The sequence below is a fragment of the Pieris napi genome, chromosome 10, assembly GCF_905475465.1.
Source record: "Pieris napi chromosome 10, ilPieNapi1.2, whole genome shotgun sequence".
Lineage (NCBI taxonomy): Eukaryota > Metazoa > Arthropoda > Insecta > Lepidoptera > Pieridae > Pieris > Pieris napi.
Window position 1 is genome coordinate 8,175,707 of NC_062243.1, and position 27,543 is coordinate 8,203,249.

At 33.4% G+C, this 27,543-nt stretch overlaps 1 protein-coding gene and 1 long non-coding RNA gene across 3 annotated transcripts; both read right to left on the reverse strand.

Moving 5' to 3' along the window:
* Nucleotides 1–3,332: 3,332 nt before the first annotated feature.
* On the reverse strand, nucleotides 3,333–4,069 carry LOC125053163. The gene is made up of 2 exons (XR_007117537.1): nucleotides 3,839–4,069; nucleotides 3,333–3,655 (listed from the first exon to the last, which is right to left on the reverse strand). It is a non-coding gene; the product is annotated as an uncharacterized LOC125053163 (long non-coding RNA).
* Nucleotides 4,070–4,529: 460 nt separating this feature from the next.
* Nucleotides 4,530–26,827, reverse strand: LOC125053259 (trichohyalin-like). 2 transcript variants are annotated; one of them, XM_047654522.1, is made up of 10 exons: nucleotides 26,561–26,827; nucleotides 25,154–25,294; nucleotides 14,741–14,914; nucleotides 14,038–14,234; nucleotides 12,901–13,000; nucleotides 11,295–11,433; nucleotides 10,393–10,484; nucleotides 9,138–9,232; nucleotides 8,651–8,753; nucleotides 4,530–7,329 (listed from the first exon to the last, which is right to left on the reverse strand). In XM_047654522.1, the coding sequence occupies exons 1-10, from the start codon at nucleotides 26,666–26,668 to the stop codon at nucleotides 6,646–6,648; spliced, it is 1,833 nt and encodes a 610-aa protein (XP_047510478.1). In that variant the 5' UTR covers nucleotides 26,669–26,827; the 3' UTR covers nucleotides 4,530–6,645. The 2 variants fall into 2 exon arrangements, with proteins under 2 accessions (XP_047510478.1, XP_047510479.1); XM_047654523.1 differs by lacking the exons at nucleotides 25,154–25,294; nucleotides 26,561–26,827 and adding an exon at nucleotides 20,641–20,771.
* Nucleotides 26,828–27,543: the final 716 nt, after the last annotated feature.

Below are 27,543 nucleotides of genomic sequence, written 5' to 3' on the forward strand. Positions count from 1 at the left end.
ATTAAAACTGATGACTTTAATACCGAACAAAATTGTATTAAATTCCTGTTTCAACACATAAAATACTAACAATCGACCACTGTATTGAATTAATATTATATTTATTGGATTCAAGTACATATCTTAATATGTATATATAAATTACGCGTCACGTTTGTCCGCGATGGACTCCTAAACTACTTAACCGATTTTAAATTAAATTTGCACACCGTGTTTTGTTTGATCCAACTTTAAAGATAGGATAGCTTACATCTTAATTTATAGCCGCAATATTATTTTATTGCAAATTATTTGTTTATTATTTGATAGTCACAATTCTAACAGTTTAATGGGCTACAATTTAATGGCATAACCACGAACAGCATGGTGGTCCCCATGACTGGTGTTCCTCTACCGTTTCCCTTGAATAGTTTACTACTATGTAATAACAAAAACCTTGGCCACAGCAACGCTTGGCCGCTCTGCTAGTAAGATATATTTCTGGGTGTAAAGAACGTCTGAAGCTCTAGATCTAGAAGATCTACCTAATTACGTTTTACAGCATAATCTACCAGGTTTCAGCATAACCGGCCTCTTTTATAACATAATCTATCGGGGTTTTTAGTACATTCGACGTCTTTAATTGCATAATTTACCGGTTTTATGGCATAATCTACCCGTCTTATAGCATAATCTATCGGTTATATTACAATAATCGAATACATGGAATTTTTCTTTTACATTGAATTTAAGAAATTTTAAGTATTTTCTTGAATATGACAAGACAGAACAAGGTCTAGAAGACACCAAGTTTGGATAAATACGCACTCATAATAAACAGTAAAAGATTAACCCACTTAAGGTTTGCAGATGACCTCACTGAACAACACACTGTGGATTCTTGTCGGTCTTAATACCGAGAAAACCAAAGTAATGACCAATTTCAGAAAGTAAAATTCGTACCTCGGTTAGACAAAATCTTTGACCGATGCAAAAGTAAAAGAATAGCAAAAGCATGGAAGCGCTTTTAGCTTAGAGAAGTCATGAAAAATAGTATGGTAATTAAAAAGAAGCTATTCAATACATGTGTACCTACTACAAGTGTGTCAAAGATCGATGTAACGATATAGAGAAGAAAAGATTATATTAAATAAATAATACATCACTAAGAATAACTAAGGGCCGATTTACATTATCTTAGTGTTTAGGAGAGTGCTTTAGTACAACTTGAAAGGCAAGTTCTTTAGCGTAGCGTTTACTAAAGCAAGTGTCGTTTACATGTTTCAACTAAAGTACTATCCTAAAGCACTCTCCTAAACACTAAGATAATGTAAATCAGCCTTTAGGTAGCCGATGCCACAATTAAAATAAATAAACTTAAGTGGAAATAGCAAGAGGAACAGAAAATTGGAGCAAGTATGTGTATTAAACTGGTGCCCAAAATACAATAAACGCAAAAGAGAATTTAGAAGGTGGATAGAACAGATTAAAGAAGCAACAGCTGTTACATGGCAGAGAGTGGGTCAGTTCAGACAAAAATGGCGGGATTGGAAGGAAGGATCTTTGCCATAAAAGGGCACACTATATCTAGAAAGAATGAGATGACAGAAATAAAAATAATAAATGTATCTTGGGGGCCTCATAGCCTAGCGGTCTTAACCCTAGATCACTAAACTTTTTTTTTTCAAACTCTGTCACTAAACATTAGTCCTACAAACTAACAAAATAAAACCGCAATATTTATCAAAACTAGAGTATTTATTTAGAAAAAGTCTACTTAAAATATGGAATGTCTTTTAAATTACCACATAATAAAACAAAAGGTTAAAAAAAATTATTCTTGGCAGTCGGCACACACTGGAACCGTATGTTCCCCGCAAATCGCCGTCTTGCAGCGGCTGCAAACATATTTAGTCATCCTGTGTTTTTTGTAAGGACAAAAAGAACATATTTTACGCTTATTTTGTTGCGCTTGAGAGGTACTAGGAGTAGCATCTTCAATTTTTAAAATATCTTTAATACTAGCTTTTATATCCCTCCTCAAAGTGACAGTGTTATACCGCTCTCGTAACCATGGCTCTATGAGCTTATCGGCTAAACTTTGGACGAAACTCCTACGTCTCATTGGTTTTTGCCGTTCTCTGACCATGTTCGACACATAGATGACATATGAATTAATTAGGCACAGGTTCAAGACATTATAAAACACGCATTGAGGCCATCTATTGGTTTTGCGATTGACACATATAGCTGAGCACATTTGGTCGACAGTGTCGACAGCACCTTTGGTACTATTATAAAAATGTATAATTTCAGGCTTTTTCGAAGTGGAGTTAATGTCTGGCTGACTGTGTACTGTCGAAAGAAGAAATACTGTCTTGTTAGATTTTGGTTTATACGAGACCAGAGTCTTCTCACCATCAAATGCAAACATCGAAGTATGAATCTTTCTTGATTTTTTGTTTTTCATCTCAGGTGGAATCTCTCGCTTATTACTACGTATTGTCCCAACAAGTGTGAGTTTATACGGGTCCTGAAGTAATTCTGAAGCAAGTGGCACTGAAGTGAACCAGTTGTCCATCGTAATATTTCTGTTTGTCCCATAGACAGGCTCACAGAGTTGTTTCACAAAATGTGTGGCAAGAGGCATATTATCGCAATTGGTTCCTTTACCCAAATAAGGCGTAGCATTGTATACGTACTTTGAATTAGAATCTGCAACCATTACAATTTTTATGCCGTACTTGTTAGGCTTATTGGGTATATAAATTCGAAATGGGCAGCGCCCTCTGAACCCAACTAATTGCTCATCGATTGTCAGATAGGAACTTGGCTTGTACCATTGTTTGCAATGACCAATGAATTTCTTCCAGAATTCTCTTATAGGTGCAAATTTATCGGATGCTCTTCTGTCTTGTCTGGTAGCTTTGTCATCAAATCGAAGGCATTTAAGCAAGAAATCAAATCTCTCAGCGCTCATGCAGGCTTTGAAAATGTTACCACTCCTTCTGTCATCAAACAATATTCTCGTGGGTAAATGATTACTTTTTATAGCAGCTGATTGCATAAGAAGACCCAGTAAAGCTTTTAGTTCAATAGCTGAAGTTGGAGAAATAGTATGAGTGAGTTCCTTGTACTTCACCTTTTTTATTTCAATCTCTGCATTTGTGTAAATAACAAGTTGGTCAATCATTTCATCAGATAAATACAAATGAAATATTGGAAGTGGTTCTACCAAATCTCTTGCATCACTGTTAGGTCCGGGTACAAAATGAATAATGTTTCGAGCCGATGCACGAGTGTTTGAAGAGCGTGGAGTAGTTGCCCACTTATGTTTGTTTTTTCCATAAATGTATGGTCTCTCAGGTTGTATTACCAGATCCTGGTGAGAAGCTATGGGTGGACAAGGCTGCAAACACTCCAAAGAATCATCATCAGAATCTAGGATTCTGTTTCTGTTACGGCTTCTCCGGGAAACATTTAGATCTTCATCAGAAGAACTCGACGAATCATCTTCAATTTCGTCGGTATCCTCGACTAAGTCCTCCTCTAAGTTGTCATCAGGTTCGGAGTCCGAAGGCACACCAGATGGTCCAAAAAATGGTGAATCGTCATCGTCATTATCTGACTCGTTCAAAATCTGCAATATTTTATCTTGATCTCGTATCAAATCCATCTGTAACAGAAAATACTGCTAAAACAAAATGTTCAAAATCTCATAAAAAAATAAAAAATGATAATAAGTTCATAAAATAAATATTGCTCGTAGTATCACACATATTTATTATTCATTTACATTAATCAGTAATTAGTTATTATAGATAAAATCGTAAATAAAAAGAAATATTTCATAACTTACCTTTCTTCACTTTTGTGGCGCAATTACTAAACATTAGCCTGAGAGACTACTATTGCGTAATATCTCCGGAAGTAGGAAGCGTGCGTACGCAATGCGAGTTCACGGGTCACTGATTGGCCGAATTAGGAAGGTACTGAGCGGCTGAGGGGGGTGCGGTAACGGGAACATACATAAACAGCGAATGCGTCAGAGTCGTGTAGCCTGTGAGACTAATGTTTAGTGATCTAGGGTTAATAAGTGGCAGCTAGGTGAGGGGTACCGGGTTCGAGTCCCGGTTCGAGGGCAAGTTTTAATTTAATTTTGTTCTCGGCCTTTGGGAGGGTTTGCGGTACCGGGCGAGTGCCTAAACCGTACATGGAGGACATGGTCGAATTTCTAAGGCAAAAAGTACGAATTATAAAAATCTTATACTTGACGCTGGCTAATGCACAAACCGTGCCAGAGCCATATAAAAAAAAAATGTATCTTAAATTCAAGTCTTTTATTATTATTATGATTTTATGATATAAAATGACTCGCTCATATATAGATCTATTAGAATACATATCAATAAAGCAGACTTATAAATTGGGGAAATTACGGAACTTAATTAGTAAAATTTTATTAATCCAGTTGAAGTGTCTGAGTTACGTCTGTAACGAGTTATTAATTAATAAGAAAACAAAAAGGTAATGATAAATAAAACACGAAGTTCGATTAAAACATTATTTTATTTAAATAATTATTACTTATTGCAACAGATTCAAAATCATACAAAGCTTAATATTCAATTTATTTTAATTTAACTGTATATTTTAAATATCGATGGCGCTATATTAAAATGAGTAAAAGCAATCAATCAAATCTTTTTCACTCAGTCCCTAATTTCAGCTCTATTATATATCTCCCTTTTATACATGATGTTAGAAAGAGACTACAGTCATTCTTAATTTACTGTTTTTCACTACGTTTCAAAATGGATGTGACATCTAATATTACTTATGGCTCAACCTATCACTTTCTCAATCAAGCTCGAGTTCTTAATCTATACCAGTCTTTTAATAACAATATTCCGCGAACTCACACATAACTAACGCAATTCGCGACAATATTAAAGGCCACTTAAAACGTACAAACTTCAACATCGATTTGATAATAATATCGTAAACGCAGAGCTAGTAAAGTTACGCTCAGGTGAGATATAAGATAAAACCTCGGAAAGCTAGACTAAACAAAAATCCTGCATAACAAATAAAATGTTGCCGAAATTAACAGTTATACTAACACATTGTTTCTATACAACAATTTACTTCATTACTTTATTTCTTCTGCTTAAGGTTCACCGAGATTTGATATACTTTTGCGATTTAATCGATACGTGGTAGCGATCATTTTTGGATTCATATTAGTTTGGATTACACATTGACTAAATAACACTACTTACTACGAATATTAATAGAAAGTTGTAACGCACATAACATATTAAACTTAACATTTATTTTGACTTTTCTACTGATATAGGAATAAACGTGCATAGGTTATTGTTAAACATTTTTATTTAAGAGTATTTTTGAGGCCATACAAAACATTCAACTTACCGTTGCTCAAGGTATTAACAACAAAGTAAAGTATTATTTTCCTTGAACAAACCAGAGTATGACAACGATCTATATCTCACTCACTCTAAAACTCTTTCTTCTCTTTCTGTCAAATTGTGTTTTCGATGAGACGAAACATGACAGTTAAAGAGTGCAATGAAACTGATTTATTTTTTATAAGGGTGTTAGACAACACCACAACTTTCATACCTTAAATAAAAATGTCTGTTACAATTATCAAAACTGTAAGACAAGGATAAAATTTTAAAAATCAAAAACCTATTTGGCACTACACTACGGAATAACTTTTTGGCTATGCTCTAGTCGAAGTATGAAGTAAGGAGCAACATTTGGTTTATAAGTAATCACTTATAAGAACGAAGTTAGACCGTGTTACATTTAGACGATATATCCAGGTGCAACCAAGATTTCTAGAGACATATATTGGATTATGGGCCTTAGAGATAGACTTCAAAAACCCGTAGAGATAAAATAAGGCGCATTTAAATATGAAGGAAATCTTTGAAAAGTACATTAATTTTCAAAATCTACAGATATGAGGAATTTCGGATTGTTTATTTCCGGAGTACGCAACTCTTTCGTCGCTCTTTCTCAATTTATATTTCAACTATGACGAAAAATACAGGTTTAGTTAAAGTAATAACACTTACAAATGAAAATAGATTGATTCAAATTAAAAAATAGCAACACCGATAAAACACAACAAATATATAAAATTAAATATTGCTCGATTTAATTTTGACATGCATCAAAATTAGCGAACAAATTAACGAATATTCATAATAAATGTTCATAAAAATATGTTTCAAATTCAGCAAAAATATTTTATTTCGCAAGCTTCACGGACGGTTATTTATTGAAAATTTAAATTTTATATATTTTAAAGATAAATAGACTGATTATAGAACCAAAACGACACATTTAATTTTTATAAAGATATTTTTTTAAATCTTAATTAATATTTATTCAGACGAAACAGGAGTATTGACTCCTCTTTTTGTTTACTAATGTTAATTGTCAAAGTATTGTCATGGATCAAGTGACGTAATTGTTAAATGATCTTAGAAAGAGACCACACTAACATTATCAGTTACACTTTGACTTTTATTTCACAATCAGTCTATTTATTTTTAAAAATGAATACTAAACTAACCGCTGTATTTTAATCATAAAAATTAAAATGCGATTTAAAATTTTGACAAAACATACCTAAAAATCGGTTTGTTTAATTTTATCTAACTTCATTTGTTCCAGTTGAAGTTGGCGTCGTATGGAACCCAATTGGGTCAAAATATTTATATTCCTACCCTCACTTTTCAAATTTTTCAAAATATTCTTTTGAACTGCGGGTACTTTCCACTTGTCATCTACAAGTTGCATCTCCTCGCTTAATTCGTTTTTCTCACACTTCTCCTCCTTTTCCACTTTGTGTTTTGGCGAATGCCGTAAAACTGGTATGGGCAAAGTATCGAATTCGCTTTTATAACTTTCTTGCCTATATCTATTAGTATCTACCCTATATTTCTCACTTTCGGTCTCTCTGTAACTTTTAATTTTTTCATCTGGTATTTGCCTGTTTTCATTGAGATCTTTATAATTATAAACTTCTTGACGGTAGGGTGTTTCCTCATACCAATTTTCACTTTCCTTCCATTTCTCATGTCTTTTATTACCGAGATGGAGGCTCTCTTTGGTTGGATTAAGATTTTTCCTCAAGTAATTTTCGAGATCGTAATTCGGTGAAAATATTGCTGTATCTGGCACATTGACGGTGTAAGGCTTTTCAAAATACCTATTTGTATCCGTGTTACGTTTAATTTGAGATCTTTCTTCGTCTATTTCCTTCTGTAGTGATGTCCTCTGCATTTCATATTCCGCTGAATTTCTCTGCATCTGAGAAGGAATTGAATAAATGATCATTTAACCAGATATTTATAAGTATTCTGTATTTCATCTAAACAAATGCGAGATTTGAGTGGTATTAGAGTCGATACTAACACTAAGTAAAACTCGCGTACGTCAAGTACATTGACATTATTTATTTATTTATACATTCTAAAACAATGTGTATGCCTAAAAAAAATACAAGAATATGACATCACAAATTTAACACACATACACATCAATTACATTAGAACATAAGAAATCTATCAAAGGAAAGAATTAAACAAACAACCACAAAATAAAAAAGGGTGCGTGTACTTATGTTCGCGCGTAAGAAGTTATACTTCTTTGGCATTATTAAAAATAAGTTTTTGATTGCATGCAAATAATTAATTACAATTAAATAATCAAGGACTGGAAAAGGAGTCATTATAGTCAATAAAGTTCAGTTTACAAATAAATAAATAAATATTTATTATTACTCTCTTACATTAAGTGTAACATAAATTCTATTATTATTCGAATGTTGTTTTTAAATTATGTCCAATGCCGTAGCATCTTGATTCTGTTAATTTTGTGTCACGGTGCGCGCGCATCGTAAAATCACTCTCATAAATTTTTCATAACGCGCCTAAAGAAGTATATAACTTCAAAAATAAAAAACAAAAAAAAATAATGAAAATAACTAAAAATTAAAAATTAATCATAATAACTAAAACTAAAAGATAAAAAATAACAATAACAGAAATAAACAAAACTAAATGAAAACTTAAACCACATTAAGAGCCTGCAAAACAAAGTAACGGTAAGTTGGTAGACTGACATTGGGTTTTGACTCTGAATCTAATCACTTTTAGTTACGACCATAGTGTAATATTGTGTATTATAACTAGCTGGCCTGCCGAACATCGTACCGCCTAACAGTCGATTCTTTATTTGTTTAAAATATTTATTCTGCTATTCGGGACACCAGTCTAGCTAGTAAGATAAAAAAAAGAAAGTTGATAATACAACAAATACATTATGTCAAAAAATAAAAATTTACCTTCCCGGAACCCCTCCACTAACACTTGAACTTTATGGTATGGTATTAAAGATTAAATTGACTTTTAAGTATTATTACGAATATTTTGTATGGGAATATAGAAAAGTGTTGTTTTTAGACTTTTTCCACTCAATTTTTCTTTTTTTCTTTTATAAGAACCTTCTCCTGACAATTACAAACACAACAAAAAAAAAATCAGACCAATCGGTCGAGCCGTTTTCATGTGATGTCGTGACAACGGAAAACGGGTTTAATTTTTATATATATAGATGAGGTAATTCTTACCTTACTATTGATATCTCTATGTCTATCAATTTCGCTTTCTTGTGCCATTTTCAACGAACGAAGTTGTTGTTCGAGACGCCTCATTTCGGCTTGTTCCAACATTCTGAAAATATTGATTTATAACTATGGGAGCGTTCAAGTATTACGTCACGCAATTTTTGGAGATTCTTGACCCCTCCCTCCCTTATTTTTAGGCTTTCGTGTAACAATTCGTTAAAAAGTTTGTCTACAAATTTCTGCGAACCTAAATAATGACTTGTATTGAGATCCTTTTGATTCGAATCGACCTAGCTTGAGAAACAGTTCAAGTTTTATCAAAATCGGCTCAGTGATTGAGTTCTACGGTGGACACCTGCATACAAAAGGCTTGCCGGCCTTTAAAGTAGTGGTAGGTTCTTCTTTTGTAGATCCCTATATCGTATTGGTTCAAAACGCTCTATTGTAATCTAATCTGTAATGAATCTAAAATTCAAGTATCTTAACTCACTTTTCTCTATTCCTCCTCTCTTCTCTTATTCTTTGCTGTTCTTCTATTTGATTACGTAACTCTTGCTGATAGAACTGACGTCGCGCTGCAGCCTCCTGCAGATGGTATACAACAAATTACCACGTCATTCATATTGTTTTCTACTAGCTCGAAACAGTTAATCAAGACCTAGAGATTTCGGGTTCGCTCTCGAGAGGGGACTATAGTACGGACGCGGAGCACGAAGAATTTCGTACAATGACCTTTGGGCCTACTGCCAGTGGTTAAAAACATTTTTTTTATAAGTATGAATATTAAAAACGTTAGTTTAGAATTTGACTTAGCTTTGTAAATAAGATCATCGACTTAATATAGGTAAGTACCCAAGGATAGCTTTTTACCCGACTGCGCCAGAAGGAGGGTTATGTTTTTCGAGTGTATGTATGTATAATTTTTTGACACGCTCTGCAGCCTGAACGGCTTGATAAATTTTCGTTTGAGAGGTGTCGTTAGATTCGTATATACTGTGATAGTGACACTGGGTATATCATAACAGCAAATAAATTCAACGACCAAACACACAAACTTAACCTCAAAAACGAAACTACACACGAGCGTATCCCAGCACGGAATGTTCTTTTATTTCAGGGTTAAAAAAAAGAATTACTATTTATAACAAAACAAACCAAAGTACATGTGCACCACCACAAGTCTTTATGGTTATGACTACAAGGTTTACAATCTCTGAATACGGCGGTCACTGCATCTGTGTGAGCGCAACGGCAATATGTTTATGCGCGAGCGAGCAAAGACATAAGATGAGGGGTCTATGTACGAAATTCTTCGTGCTCCGCGTCCGTACTATAGTCGATATAATTTGTTTACTTTATCATAAAGGTACTAGATAAATTTACGTAAATCAATAGGAATTCTTGAATGTTAAATAACTACTTCATGTTGTTGAATCATTTTTAATTAGTTCAGTAATAACTAAAGAAGAATGCTAAAGTTTAAGTTCTTTATTTAAAGCACATATTTTTTATAGTATGGCCAATTTAATAGATTATATTTGACATATATCAGTCATAGCTCTATAGTGAGTTGACCTGCTGAACATGAATGAATCGGTACGTACTTCCAATATATGTGTATCGAATTCAGTTATACACAGTGCTTATACATTTTCTATCGTAGGTTTAAGGAACGAAAAAGGACAACATTGCATTCGAATCTCAAGGTGGCAATTAATTTGTATTTGTTAGATAAAGATTTTTACCTTTTCAGCTTGTAAGTTCCTCAAAGATATAACATCGGCATCCAATATTGACGGCCTATATGTCTGTTTGTCTGTGTTTGACGACGTCCGAGCTGGAATCACATTTTTTATTATATATGCAAATGTAGGTTTAATGCTTTTAAAAGTCCGTGTAGATATTTTAAACATATTTAATGTAGATTTCGGAATGTTTATGAAATTTACGTAACAACATTATTTCTTTTCATTTATTGATTCAAATATATTTTGTTTATATTATTTATTCTTATTTATTGTTAAGTTATAAGTACATTTAGAATTAATTTAACATATTTTCTGTTGATGTTTATAAGGGGCCATCCATAAAGTACGTCACACGAATTTTAGGACGTTTGAACCCCTCCCCCCGTCCTTGTCACAGGTTGTCATATTTTTATAACCCCCCCCCCCCTCTTGATGTGACGTCACAATTTTTTTTAAATCTATGTATGTATTTAAAAATAATCGTTGTAATAACAACTTTAAACAATTCGCGTAAGGTTGATTTTGCAATAATATATGCTTGTAACTTATAGAAAGAGACAACACTTTCGAGCGTTACTTTTATTCGAGACGAGATATATATCTTGGGTTTTTTGTATATCAATGGTTTTAGTATTTAAAATTTTAACATGTGACGTCACAAAAGTATTGACCCCCCCATGCCCCTTGTCACACGATGTCACACTTCGGTGATACCCTCCCTACCTCCCCATTAACGTGTGACGTACTTTATGGATGGCCCCTAAGTGTACTTGTTTACCTATATGAATAAAGTTATTTTGAATTTGAATTTATACAATATAATAACTAAAGTTACAAATTCTAATGAGGTGACGGTCTTCCTGACGTGCTGGTTATAATTTTATCCTTATTGAACTAACCATCAAAATCGCCATAGCTCCTTCTTCTCCTGCCTCTATCTTCATAGTTACTCGACCAATGCCAAGTGGCCGGTTTGACGTCTACTGTGCGAGGGGACAACTCTCTTTCCGCTTGTGTTAGGAGATGTTTTGAGGGTAGCTGAAAAATATTGAATGTTCAGTTATAATATTGGATTAATAACAAACTTTAGATCGGTGTTAGACGGACAACTGGGCGTTTCTCAACATTCACATAGTACGTTTCAACCTCGGCTACTACTGGTTTTTTTGATACTAGGTCGCGCTACAACCTCTGGGATTCATCTAATATATAAAATTCTCGTGTCGCAGTGTTTGTAGTTCGAACTCCTCCGAAACTGCTTGACCGATTCTCATGAAATTTTGTGTGCATATTGGGTATGTCTAAAATCGGACAACATTTATTTTTAATCCCCCTAAATGTTAAGGGTAGTCCACCCCTAAATTTTTATTTTTTAGACAAAACTTTTTGTTTTTATTTTTTTTATGATACAGCATACAAAAATACATACAACCCTTAATTGTCACCCCTCTACCATCAACCCCTAGTTTTTATTATACCTAGTAGATAGTTATTTTTATTGAACAAAAAATTTTTTCCTAGAAATAATACACATGGCAAAACGACGTTTGCCGGGTCAGCTAGTACATATTTCTATATTTGTTCCGTGTTGCTTTATTTTTCTTAATCACCAAGTAGGTGATCTGCCTAATGTACTCTCTCGTCGACTTTTTGGGTCTAAAGGCCGATTTACATTATCTTAGTGTTTAGGAGAGTGCTTTAGTACAACTTGAAAGGCAAGTTCTTTAGCGTAGCGTTTACTAAAGCAAGTAGCGTTTACATGTTTCAACTAAAGTACTATCCTAAAGCACTCTCCTAAACACTAATGATAATGTAAATCGGCCATTAGACGTACCGGCGTCTAACCGCAAGGTCAACACAACTCTTACACGAAATACAATAACAACATTTCATAGTCGTAATCAATGGTGGTCCTTCAAACTAAAATAAGAATGGACCGGCTAAGTTCTGTTTAATCTGATATAATCTCGAAGAATTGGTATGAGACGCGCCTGAACTCTTCACATATATTATGTTTATTATTTTTTTGTAAGCAAAGTGTAAATAAATAAATTGTATAATAATAAGTCATCTTAAAACAATTGACGCTCATTTAGTCTGAACACCAGTTAATATCGGGTTCTACTTTGGGAGCGTTCAAGTATTACGTAACGCGTTTTAGAAGGGGGGGGGGGGGTCCTTTTGTAAAACGTTACGATGCGGGCCGGGGATTGAATTACGCGTTACTGTTAATATTATTTTCGACTTACACCACATAATAGTAACTAAAGAGACACAAGGTGGACACGAAACGTTTTACTAGACTTGGGAACAGTATTGTGCTTGGGTACTAAAAAACGTTACGGCGAGATACATGGGGGGGGGGGGTCAATAATTTCCAAAAATTGCGTTACGTAATACTTGAACGCTCCCTTTATCATAATAAGGTATAATCAGGAGGTTATTTATAATTTTTTTCTTTAATGGCAAAGACGTCGTGTTACGGTAAAATAATATAATTCATACCGATATTCCTGTTCTTGTGGGAAATAAATCATTGTCGTCCGTCTGCACGGCAAGGGACAGCGGTGTATGTCTGTCTACTTGAACTGCTGTATCCACTTTACTGAAATATTCAAATTATTCGTTAAGGCAAGATGCAAAATAGATTTTTACCAACGATTTATTTTGTCTTAATGTCCCGAACATTCGGTTCGGCCAGAAGGGGTCTCGAAATGAATACGATAGCAAGTCGAGTATATATTATATATATACATAAGTTTTATATACAACAAAATTATATGTATCAGCCACAAATATGTAGTGTCAACTACTGAGTGATTTTAAGTGATTTATAGTTAAAATAACTAAAATAATTAAGACAAAAAAACTTGGATAGTAATGGTCTCTACTCTAATGTTTATTAATTTATTACCTTACAATTAATATAAGAATATTTTTAGAGTCTACTACCCTCCATTACATATGAAAAACGAAAAACAGTATAATAATAAAAATAAAAAAGGCGCTCGCTCCACGTTACAACAATTAAAATTATGCACATTATCCGACTTTAAAAAGGAGAAAGAACCTGTATGTTATAAATTTTGTAAGTGTAAATTTGTTCATAAATTACTCGAAAAAAAATCATATCACAACAATTGATTGAAATGGAACATAAAAAATCGGCTTAGTCTGCTGAGATTTTAAATGTTTAAATATTCATTTGTTACTTTAAAATTTATATGCAAATCTGAATATATTTCAATGAAGACACTTTTTTTTTTTTTAAATTCACACCAATTGACCTAGTCCCATGCTAAGCTGGTGAAGCTTGTGTTATGGGTACTAGGCAACGGATATACATACATATTATAGATAGATAGACATATAAATACATATTTAAACACCCAAGACCTAAGCACAACACCAAACGCTCATCACATCGATGTTCGTCTCAGCCGGGGATCGAACCCCCCATGGATTCGCAGTCAGGGGTACTAACCACTAGACCAATGAGCCGTCAAAGTTGTAATTTAACTGATTAAATTTTTATTTTAAATAGATTAATTCGTATAATTTTATAGTTCTTGATAGAAGATACTTTATTAATTGTTAATATAAAAAAAACATAATGATATCCGCCATATTACATACACATACCTATTATACGCATTATTAGCACCAGAAACATTGCTGAAAGTGAAGCTGGCTCGTCGTCTTTCTGGACTATATCTATCTCTCTCCAACTCCAGCCGTTCGCGCTCTCTTTCTCTTTCTTCCGCCAGTCTTTCTTTTTCTTCTCTCTCCTTTTTCTCCCGTTCTGCCTTTTCTCGCTCTTCTTGTTTTATTTTCGCTTGCTAAGTCGACATGGAATCAAAGTAAGAAGTAAGTAATCCGCTTTCATTCATAAAATCCTTATATAGATAATAATAAATGTCTAAAGTTTTGTTCAAATTTCAAATATCTACCATTCGATTTATATACCATTTAGATTACTTTGGTCATTACGGGGTGAAAATCCCATATAACTAATTAAAAAAAACAGTAGCTCTACATCTTTTTAGGTCTAGGCCTCAGATTTGTATATCTGTCACAGACACTGCATTTCACTTTAGAGTCTAGGGCATGCCGGTTTCCTCACGATGCTTTCCTTCACTGTTCGAGCGAATGTTAAATGCGCACATAGAAAGAAAGTCCATTGGTGCGCAGCCGAGGTTAGAACCTACGACCTCAGGGATGAGAGTCGCACGCTGAAGCAACTAGGCCAACACTTGGTTCATTTAAATACTCTTTAAATAAAATTCCAGTTCCTTACATACACAAAACTGTATAAAGTGCTCATTATGTAAACTGCAAAAAATACCTCATCAAGATACTCCTTATACTGCCTCTGTCGTATCTTGCGCAGCGTATTCCTCCGTCGCTCATACTCCCCCAACCCAAGAAGAACATCGCCGGTTGACCGCTCCCCTCGTATCAGCGGGTTGTTGGGTGAATACTCACCTGCCTTTAACATAACTGGAAGACCGAGATAGCGCTGAAATTATAAAAATAAGATAAAGATATCTATAGGATCTTATTTCTCTTTCCTCTAGTTAGGTTAGGGGATGGGGGGGGGGGGTGTCCTTTTGTGAAACGTTACAATGCGGGGCGGGGATTGAATTACGCGTTATTGTTAATATTATTCGACTTTCCAGTACTTTACACCACATAATGGTAACTTTTAGGTATAAAGAGTCACTAGATGGTCACGAAACGTTTTACTATACTTGAATACAGTAGAGAAAAACGTTACGGCGCGTTACACGGGGGGGGGGGGGGTCAATAATCTCCAAAAATTGCGTGACGTAATACTTGAACGCTCCCTTATATTTTAAAAGTGCACTTTCAAGACGTATTCTGTTCGAAGAATCTTAGCCTGACATGAGTAAAACAAATATTAAAGGTATGACGCCTTGTTTGACGGTTTGAGTGGTTTTTGCTTTAATTTATTACAAATAAACAAGAATCTGGTGGGAACGAAAGACGAAACGCGCGTTACGCTTATGATTGGTCAACATCGCCACTCCGCAATATAAAACATCTGTTCTCCAATCATAATCAAACGCTGTTTCATCTGCGGTTATACTTTCTCATCCCACAGAATTGCTGAACAGCGGCTTGAGACAAAATCGTGACAACGCGTGAGCTAATGTCATTCCCATACGAATTCTTGAGCGTTATCGGGTGGCCTGTCGAAAAATGTATTTTTCTAAAAGTCCGTTCATGAATAAGTAATAAATACTAGATTAAAAAAAACAATGGAATTCCTAGCCGCAATTACGTATTATTGCAATCATGAAATCCTATTTGATCCTGATTTTACGTGGCGCATCGCGCGTAACATGCAATGTTCTGCTTTATAACTGTGGCATGTTAGTTCCACATTCAAGTAGTCGCGACGATATCAGGGTGTGACCATATTGACGGTTTAATCATATTTTTGTTAGGGCGTAAGTTTTTTATAAAAGAATTTTCTATAGCTGTCTGGAAACATTTTTTTCCAAAGGAAGCGTATGAAATAATGACATATGAAATAAATGCGCGAACTATGACCCCCAAATGTGAAAATTCAATACTTGTTGACGTACGGAAGTCAGATTTAGCGCTAAGGGTCTGTTTCACAATCTACGGATAAGTTCTACATGAGTTCCAAATTAGCTATTTATTACTTATTGGTAGGTTAAACACTATTGTTGCGTTTCACGACTGTCAGATAGCGCTATTCGTCACATAAGTCCATCATAAGTTATGAGTCCGATGAATGTCAAATAGCACAATTTATCTTCCAAATAATTGATGTGTTGAATAGCTATTTGGTACTTTATTCATACATTGTGAAACAGACCCTTAGTCTCAATTCTGAATCTTACCCTTAGACCACCCAATATATTACACATAGCAATACAAACTCTAAAACTAAAAGACAGGCTCTGCACTTCACTTGAAACAATAAAAATAATAGTTTTAAATTTAGATTTACTGCCAGTAGAACGGACAAGAACTGGTAATAAACTCTCCGTCAGTCTTTTAAATAGCCAAGCTTTTGACTAAGCACTGTTAGAAAAATGGTGTAACGGATCACAAGATGATTTTCAGTATCTAATACTGAAATACGGCCTAAAATTCTTTGTACAGCTTAATTAAGCCGGAACAAATGGCATTAATATTCAGTGTCGCATTAACGCGCTCCAATGATTTAATTCATTTGCAACAAACGCATTACGGATAATTGGAGAGATCCACTAACTAGCGGAAAATGATACCAAAAGAAATTGGAAATTAATATTATATGGAAATTAAAGCCGAGCCTGTATTTTCTACGCTCTACGGATTTATAATAGTCTAAACTAACACAGAAAATATCATGAGATAGAATGATAATTGTTTCTATATTTAATGTTGATAAAATGTTTAGCCTTCTTTGTTATTAAATTCCCTTTAAAATTGTCCCTCTATTTTTTTAAACGTAGATAAAGTAACAGTATTATTTGTATATATATAGAGCAGTGTCGGCCTAGTCGCTTCAGCGTGCGACCCTTATCTCTGAGGTCGTAGGTTCGATCCCCGGCTGTGCACCAATGGACTTTCTATGTGCGTATTTAACATTTGCTCGAAAGGTGAAGGAAAACATCGTTAGGAAACTGAATGTCTTAGACCCAAGAAAAGTCGACGACGTGTGTCAGGCACTGGAGGCTGATCACCTACTTGCGTATTTGATTTAAAAATGATCATGAAACAGATTCAGAAGTCTGAGGCCAAGACCTAAAGGGGTTGTAGCGCCACTGATTTATTTTATTATTTGTATATAAATAATTAATAATCATTAACTTTATATTTTTAACATAACTAAATTACGCAGTTGAAAGGTCTAATACAAATAAATAAAGTAAATATGTAAAATGTTAAAGCCTAAAGATTTATAATTAATGAATTGTGCATAGGTAAAGAGGTTTTGTTTGTTTTGTAATTGTTTGGACAAATCACAGAAGTAATCATCCGGTTGGTGGTGATGGTTCTGGTTCGTTTTGAACTTGTTTTCGTGGTAATTAAAATTTCCCGGTCACGCCATATGTATATTAAAGGGTCAGTGCTCTGTGATTACACCTACGTGTCTATATCCTTTACAAATGTTTTGTATATATGTATATATATATATATATACTATATGTGTAGACAATGTGCCATAGAATAAAAGACCAGTGTTAGGTAAACGATATGTGCGCAATAAAAAGCGGGTTATAACCATAATCACTCATCGTAGATTTGATTTCATCTAAATATGTTTCAAGCTTCACATATTAGATAAAATTAATAACAATGAATATGATTGATCCTTCACTGTAATTTCAATGATTGACTTTTATTAAAAACAAAATACAATACTATAAATTTCTTGATACAATAAAAAACACTAAGTCAACTCTAATCAATCATGGCGAGTATTGTGGAGACAAAAATTAATTGAATTAATTTGGCCGAGAGCTAGGGGTTATATTAAATATTGTATATTTTATGCGTTATTTAAATAAAAGCCTACTACGCGCTCTTAAGACACGCATTTTATTATGTTTTATGCCATTAGGAGCAAGGCGTTATAGTTGCAGCTCCAAATAGGAGATATAAACGGAAATTAAAAATTTAAAAGTGTAGCAGAGTTTTTTTTGTCACTAACATTTTAGTCGTAAAAGTTATTTATTATTATTATAAAGTAATTTTATGGCATTTATAACTGTGCAAAAGTTACTAAAATTAATAAATATATTTTGTACTCGTGAAAGCAACGAAAGAAACATAACGAAACCGGCATGTATAAGATCCAAAAATTAATGACGTGTATGAGAAAAAAGTCGACAACTAAACAAGAGCAGACAAACAAAATATCTTCATAGGTTATTGACATAATACAAATAGGCGCCAACATTTGAACTTCGTTTGTATTAAGTTAAATTGCCAAAAATATCTAATTAAATGACGTCATTAAAGTCTGAAGGTTACACTATCGAAGGCTGGCACCATTATTCGCCCTTGACTATTTTCCGGCATGACGTGATCACAGAGCAGCTTACATAAGTTTACTTAAGGAGATTAAAAAATAGTATCATTAATTCAGTCTTTTATATTTACGAATATTGTAACATTTACCTCAGTGGAAACAAACGACATATAAGTCGGAGGTCTAGGGTTTTTTTTTCTCTATGACACTGTTTCGGGTTTATGGGCACCGAGTGTCAGAGCCCAATGCTCGCCTAAGGTCAATTAATCAAGACGTATAAATGTGTCTATTATCTATATATATATATATATATATATATATATATATAAAAGAAAGTCGTGTTTGTTACAACACTTATAACTCGAGAACGGCTGGACCGATTGCCATGGTTTTTGATTTGTTGGATTTGTTTCCGTCCCGAATAGCAGAATAAGCAATAAAATATCGGATAAGTTATCGAATAACAATAAATAAATAAATAAATTTTACGAATGCAAAAACCATATGGTGCCATCTGTTGATCAAACTACGCATCATTTTACGTCGAATTCGTGTCAGTTCAAGAAATTCCGATCTTGAGGTGAATGAGGAGATGCATAACCATGCTTTGATCCTGATCAAAAGATGTTGGATATCAGAAAGTGCTTAACATGCAGTATCGCCATATTGACGCTAGAGAGAAGATGCCTAATGTGTAAAACTGCCATTCTTCTTTCGCAATGGCAAGCAATAAAACATTTCTGTATTTGCAAAAAAGTTGTATTAATGTAATACTTAACATTAATGAAATCCTAAAATAAGTTAAATTAAAGTAACAACGATATTATAAGGTTGTAGGGCGGAACGAAGTTAGCCAGGTCAGCTAGTATTATATAGATGCTACTATGAGTCTAGTATGTCAAAATCCAAAATATTTTTGCGCAGTGAGTAGTGCGAGCATGTAGACGAGACATTTAGTTTTCAATATACTCGGTAGTTTTCATTTAATTATTGAAACTTTTAGTTAAACCTGACCCAGAAACAAAGGTATGATTTTCTTTTTAAACAAACAGTAACAGTTAATTTCTATTTATTTATTTTTATTTATTGACCATGCAAATTATTTATAAATCAAAAATTTCGCATTGATATCAAGCTTTACACCTAAGAGGCTGAAAGATTTGGGCCTCCTAATAAGTTGCAATCTTTTTGTCCTTTGTATTCCTAGTATTACTAGGAATATGGATTTCACATAAACCCTTTTTGGGTCATTTTAGCAATGGGTGTGGACATATTAGGGTGTTTCCAAGGGTGTGACAGGGTAAAAGGTGCGGTTCTGTTTAGCTGTCGGGCATTAATAAAACTCTTATGTACCAATACGTATCCATAGGTTAAGGGTCAATTATCAAATAGAATAAAATAGTTAATATTACGATAAAATAATCATCCATTAATGTCATCTACTATATCTACCAAGTTTTAATAGAATTAATCAAAATCTTAACAAACCAACAAAACTTTGAATTTATAGTGGAATCTAAATTACATAATTCGGTACTATCAGAAATTCACTGAAATTGCTGCAGAGCTTATATTTTATTAATCTCGCTGCAGGCATACCCACTCTTAATACGTAATTTAAACTTCGAAATTGAAATTCGAATTTCGAATTCAGATTAATGGCAAGTTGAATTTCTCGTCAGAGCGAACACGCGGCCACTAACATATAATTATATTCTATGCTCTTAATAATTGCTGCTTCACTCTAGCATGTTATATGATTTCTTCTAAGTCTAATAAAAATTGTTAGATAACGTCTTATTTTATTAGCACAAAAATCAATTTAACTATCACACATACACATCAGATTCGATCCAGCAATCGTGGCGTAACTAACTTTAATAATAAGCCTTTTTATTTCCTGTTTTACAATAGTTGGTAGTTGTTATATTAAAGTAACCAAAAATATTGATCTTGTTAGTAGGTTAGCTTAGATTATGTTAGTAATAATTTTAGTTATATATAGTCTAAAAATATTAAAACGTTATTCCGGGTGTTTCCTTTATTAATTTTAAAACTACTAAAATACTTAAAATGTAAAAACTATTACGTTTTTATATGTAAATGGCTAAAAATATTTTCGTAAGTTTCTCGTATATTGAAAGGAATATGGATTTTTTAAATATTTAATCCTAAGTTTACGCAAATTACATTTCTGAAGATAACTATTTAAATAAAAAAACCCTTACCTCCGATCTAAACATGATCTTTTTATGAAATTCACTAATTATATTTTAATATCACACTAAAAAACCAATTCACACAATGGGTACACTCATGTAAATATTTCAACAATAGCACCATAACCATCGGCGCTTCTTTTGAAACTGTACGCTTCGGTGCGAAAGTGCTATGCAGTAAATGTTTTCACACTACGAGTTATTGCAATGAATATTCAATTATTGGCAATACAGATGTTACCGAGTTTATAATTAATTCTTTTACTATCACAATAAAACCGTAAATGGGTTGGAAAGTACTAGATTAAAAAGAAAGTACTACATTACTAGATAGATTTTTATTATTTACTAGCTGACCGGGCAAACGTCGTTTTGCCATGTATATCATGTATAATTAAAAAATAGGGGTTGATCGTAGAGGGGTGAAAGTTAGGGGTTGTATGTATTTTTTAATGCTGTATCATAAAAAAATAAAAACAGAAAAAAATATCTAAAAATAAAATATTTAGGGGTGGACTACCCTTAACATTTAGGGGGATGAAAAATAGATGTTGTCCGATGCTCAGACATACCCAATACAAAATTTCATGAGAATTGGTCGAGCCGTTTCGGAGGAGTATGGCAACGAAAACTGTGACACGAGAATTTTATATATTAGAAGATGTTTATGGTACGGGAACCTTTCCGATTTTATTTTTTCCTCGCAGATTTCCATTTATATTCAAGCGTTCGGCAGACCTATAGAAATTGGTTGACAGTGCAGTGCATACGTGAAAAACGAACTACGTATAGTGTCGCTTGATCGTGATTGGTCCATTGACGCTGTCGAGTAGTGCATGGTTTATATATACATATGTCCCATATAATGTCGTGAAGGATCTTTCCCACTCCATTCGTAATAAGTTGCATTTAGTTCAAGATAAAAAAAAATTTAAACTCGTTCAAGTATACCTTAAACTTCAAAAGAGTTGAATTTAAATTCGATGTATGCGGGGTTAAAACTTAAAAGAATGTTCGTGCCAAGAACACTCAAAGCCATTCAAAACAATGCCCGGTGCCACATTTTGTGCATGCTTGCGTCATTTAATGGTTACGCTGTTTGCATTGAGTTTTAAACTCACTATTATAAGTTACGTGAGGGGTAAATACTTTCACAAGCACCTTAGAACTTCTTGTATACTTCCAATGAGGCAGATGCATTTTACATCTCTTACATAGAGTATGTGTGTTAAGTCTTGAGCATGTAGATCAGCCTTCTGCGCCTGACATACGTCATCAATTACCCTGATTCTTGTCTCAAAAGATTGAGAATTGTCCTCAATTCTAATACTATTATTATGATGGCATCAAGTATCGCGTTCCTGCTCCTAAACTTGCCACGCCACTAATTTTTTTAATTTCTATAGCAGAAGAGAAGAACCGCCTTCTATTCTAATGCTAGAAGCTAATCTAGCGAGTCGTACTCCAATAGTGTAAGTATATAAAAGAACAAAGGTAACAGGCGGACAACGGAAGGTCCAAGCTCGGACCGCCAAATATTGCATTGTATTATAGGTCTTGTGTTTTATAATTCAGAATTTTATTTGAAAACATACAATAAATAGGTAGCGCTTGATTATTAACAGTTGTTTCTGGGCTTCGTTAAAATTTTAGTATTCGAACCACTCCTGAAAGTATTTGCCGATCCTTCTAATAGACTGCTTTGCGTAGATAACATTTACATTAAAAAGAAGTCGTTAATATATCGTTACGATAACGTTGTCTTGTATAAAAATACAATTATAATTTTTTTTATTTCGACTCAAAAAACTTTGAAGTGCGTATTTGTGTAATAATACCTAAACAGTTTATTTAATATATTTTATTATTCAGTCTTCTTCGATATATTTCACTTTAAACGGTCGTCAAACTAAAAGATAAGAACAGCGAATATATATTTTTGGAGTTTATAAAATAACAAACTTTGTTTAAGTGGAAAAGGTTTAAGTATGTTTCTTTCCTATTATATTTCCGTTTAATGTTAGTACATATTTGATTATATATAATGAACAGTCACAGCTCGTGTCCTTGGTCAAACAATGCATTGTATTCTTATACGATTAGCGGTATTATCTACATCTGCAGGCACTCATACAATATTAATTACGAGATTTAAAACGATGTTATGAAAAGGAATTTTCATATAAAACACTTTGTCGTCTTCGTTACTTGTACACTGTAACAGTAAGAACTCAACAGATAAATACATCGACAAAAAAATTGAATAATTATTTTTAATTTATTCATAATTGTGACAATTTTTTTTTAATGAACAATAGGATTTCTGTTTCTTCGTATTTCAGTTCTCTAGCTTTTATCCTTAAGTTTATATCAAGGGTCAATGGTATTTGGCAAATCAAATAAATATAAGATAATAATTTGAAACATAATAATCAGTCGATTTCGCTGCCGCTTATCGAATTTGTATTAAAGCAATCTTAGCAGTAGATTTACTTTAATAGATTCTGAAAAGAGACTTAGCGCAAATGCATTGGATTTTTACATTTTTTATAGAACTAACGAGCAATCGACTGGAGGCTCACCAGATGAGCTAGCGAGTGCTTTGCCTGGTCTTTGAAGAATTGGTACGCTCTATTCTTGAAGGACCCTAAGTGGAATTGGTTCGGAAATACTTTAGTGGGTAGCTGGTAAGCATTCGCCCTAAGTCTCCTTTCTGAATTTCACACAAAGTTTTTGTGCTGCGGAAAAGTACCATAAGGATGTACAAACTGTACAAAACCTATTGTAATCACGGTTTTATATTAATAGCTAATACCATACCTGTTATCTGATACGCTTAAGTGGTTAACTCGAATATAGTATGATTCGTAGATCGTTATACATAGATAATAAAATTTAAACTGGTCTACATAAGACATTAAAAATGGTCTTCCTTAATTTTATAAACGAATTTAAATGCCTGTAAATCCTGTATCCAAAAAACTGACGGCGAGTAAATATTAATAAAGACATGATATAACAAGTCAATTAATTGTTAGGTTTGATAATGAACATATGTTTTTAATTCCGGATTACGTTAAATCTCAATTACAAATTCGATGAACGTAATATTCAGTACATTACAGTACATTTTTCAGACAGGGTAAATAGTAGCCAATGGCTTCAGCGTGCGACTCTCATCCGTGATGTCCGATTCCCGGCTGGACTGTTCGATCACCAATAGATTTTGTGTTTTAGTGCGCATTTAACACTCGTTCGTACGGTGAAGGAAAACATCGTGAGGAAACCGGCCTTAGGGAGGGTTCAAGTATTACGTAACGCAATTTTTGGAAATTTTTGCCCCCCCCCAGTATAGTAAAACGTTTCGTGACCACCTAGTGACCCTTTAGTTACTATTATGTGGTGTAAGTCGAAAAAAATATAAACAATAACGCGTAATTTAATCCCCGCCCCGCATCGTAACGTTTTATAAAAGGAAAAAAATTCGTTACGTAATACTTGAACGCTCCCTTAGACCAAAAAGTCGACGGCGTGTGCCAGGCACAGAAGACTGATCACCAACTGGTCTATTAGAAGAAACATCTGAGGCTCAGACTTAAAAGGTTGTACCGCCACTGTTCTTTTATTGGGTCAATAAAATTATTTTTATTTCTTTGACCTAAAAAATATTTAAATCATAACTCTTATTTATTCATTCTAAGAGCTAAGTTGCGATGTCATCTTACATTACATAGAAATTGAGATGGGTAACAAAATATATACATGCTGTTTGTAAGTGGCGTAGGCGCAGATTTATCTCAGTTTAGTTGATATGGCATTGCCATTAATGAATTCATCCTTATCTGACCTCAAATCTTCTCTAGGTTTGATTTAATCATCAATGAAGAGGATATATTTGATATTTGTATGTTTGAATAATCTCAAATATATTTGAGGGGGCCTCATAGCCTAGCCTAGCGGTCTTATTAAGTGGCAGCTAGGTGAGGGGTACCGGGTTCGATTCCCGGTTCGAGGGCAAGTTTTAATTTAATTTTGTTCTCGGCCTTTGGGAGGGTTGTGCGGTACCGGGCGAGTGCCTAAACCTATCTAGGACACGGTCGAAAAGTTCTAAAGCAAGCACGAATTACAAAAAATCTTATACTTGACGCTGGCTAATGCACAAACCGTGCTAGAGCCATAAATAAAAAAAATAAAAAATATATATATTTGATCGATTTTAAAAACACTTTCCTATATTTACATGAACCAATTATTTGGTTATTTTACAGATACCCGAAAAATGGGACTGAAAATTTTCGCATAATATATTGAAACCTTTGCATATAACTAGTTATGTATGGAATGATTATTTCCATTTTAAAGGTCTATAAGATATCTTTCACATTTTATATGTTTATTGTTTAAGAGTAACATTTATAATTCTAAAACATTGTTTGTTTTAATGATAATTTCTTTAACCAGAAAAGATAATGCAAAGAAACAAATTGAATTTAACAGTATCCAGTCAAATAATTTAGCTTACCCGTATGTATCTCTCTAAGCCAGGAGAAATATCTTTTTCTTCACTTTCCTCTAGAGTTGTTTCATTGTTCTCTGACAGAGCTCTCCTTCTGCTGAACTTCACACGGTGTGGTGCTTCTATGTTCTCATTGTTTTCCTCATTCTGTAAAAATGATTGAGTATAACATACCTAGAGAAGTAGTAGAAGGAGATATTTTGTTTATGCCGTTTTTGATAAATAAATTTTCTAAGTAGACACAGCTATGTATATATATATTTGGTTACCACACTATGCTAAATGTAAATAACAGATAGCTAAAAAATAATTAAGAATTAAGTAATGTTAAAAGTAAATTTCTTTAGAATCTTTGACCCATCCCTCAATACTGAATAATAGAAATTCTTATTATGATTCGTTATTAGGAACGCCATAATGTGTTATCAATAAATAACTAGGTAAGGGGCTATATGAAAGGTTAGTAGTATCTACATCAATAAGCAATTAATAAATTATGAATAGTTCCATATTTAAAACCTAATTGGTCTACATTACAAATATGATAAACTAAGGTAGAATTTTAAAAGGTACCTAGTTAGAATTTTTTAATGCCTCAATATATATTAATTTGTTTTTTAAAGAATGATTTATTAAATAAACATAGCTTTTAATAGTTGAATCAACTTTTGAACGTTGAACAATCAAAATTCTAATTGTGATAAATATTTATAACATAAAATTCTCAAAAACTGAATTAGGAAAATATAGGATTCTATAGTAACTATTTAACATGGAAAAAGGATTATTTTCATGCCTGAGTGAAAATTGTTACTATAAATTTTCTATTTTAATCTCAGGCAATTAAATTAGTCACCAGACTGTTTTAACAAAACTTTCTTGTCCATTGATGCCATTTAGGCATACAAATATACACATTACATTCTTTTCTCAAACGAAAAATTACCTATTACAGCTGCATCAAGTAGACGTTGCAGTTTCGTGTTTTTTTCGGGAACAAGACAGACTTTCAGTACTGAAAGACGATTGCAGTACACTGACCTGTGTTATATTTACATTTTACAAGTCTAGGTATTTCAGAGAGCGAAACGTCTGCACTGTAGATCAATACACCGGTTATGACTTATGCCGCGCCGCGCCGTCAATAAGCATCAAATTGCCATGTCACAGTACGCATACTTTATATTATACTCAATCTTTACGTAGATCCTTAGTATAAACCCTTAAGGTTAGTATAAATCATAAATTATCTTGAGTTTAACTATCTGCTGTAAAATATATAAATGCAAATAATACCTTAAGAGATGCGTAGTACATGTTACGATTCTTATAATCGTTTTCATTTTCCTATTAATAAACAAAATTGTAAGTTTATTAGAAAGTGCATGAACGTTTAATTTAATGCTGATATACCTTGCTGTTTAAGAGATCCTTTTCCTGAGATAACCCTAAGACAGCTTTTTCATTTTCTAATTCCCGCCGTTTCTCTTCAATTAATTTTTCTATATCATCTGATAACATTGTTTGATTCAGCCTGGCGCACAAAGCACTGTTGTTTCAATTGCGAATATAAATGAAGTTGTTGAAAAACAATTTAGGTTTAGTAATACTGATTTTTCTATAAGTTATTATTTTCTATTGTAAACATTGTAATGTCAAATGCATAAATAAATTATACACAAGAAAACGGTTAATTTAAAATTTCATATCAGCTGTTATCTTTGCGTCAGTATACTGCGGTTACTGCCTACTTTCAAGTGTCAGCGTGAGGCAAATTGTAACTGTAATTTTCGTGATAAATCATTATATTTTATTTCCTTTACTATATATAGATTAAAGGGTTGTAAGAAGTACTTTAATTGTCTAAGAATTATATCGTATCCACACGAATAGAGCAAGTCTGACCTCTGCTTGATCTGTGAAGTCTGCCCTATATCTAAACACTAGATGTCAATTGTCAACGACACAATAATTAGGTATAACATTCACATTTCACAATAATCTGTTGGCTGTTTACATTGTGTTGAGTGATGACTGATCACTGATGAGTCTTCCTACTTCACTAAACCTACTTCCTGCACTGTGTCATAACCACAGAACACTATTACTGCTAGCGAAGAAGAACAACAACTTCATAGTAAAAAAATGCTTACACCAGCGCTCCATTTAATGCCAGTGGTACTATCGTATGGCGCGAGAATTTAAAATGGTACGCAAGAACAGAATTTTAAGGAATCATTAATTCATGTAGAGAAATAAAACAAGGAAATAAAATAAGTGTATATGTGTAATTTTGACGTGATAACGTCTTTAAAATCGTTTTAGTCGGGTGACATGTTCAGAAACTTGTGTCACACCAAAACCTCACGAGCGCGATCGCAGGTATAACGAGAGAG

Coding starts and splice junctions, on each gene's coding strand:
- LOC125053259 (XM_047654522.1), bottom strand. CDS start 26,668: ATGTTATCAGATGATATAGAAAAATTAATTGAAGAGAAACGGCGGGAA. Junction 14,235..14,740: donor ATAAGGAGTATCTTGATGAG/GTATTTTTTGCA, acceptor ATGTCGACTTAG/CAAGCGAAAATAAAACAAGA. Junction 7,330..8,650: donor ATAGAGATATCAATAGTAAG/GTAAGAATTACC, acceptor ATTCCTTCTCAG/ATGCAGAGAAATTCAGCGGA.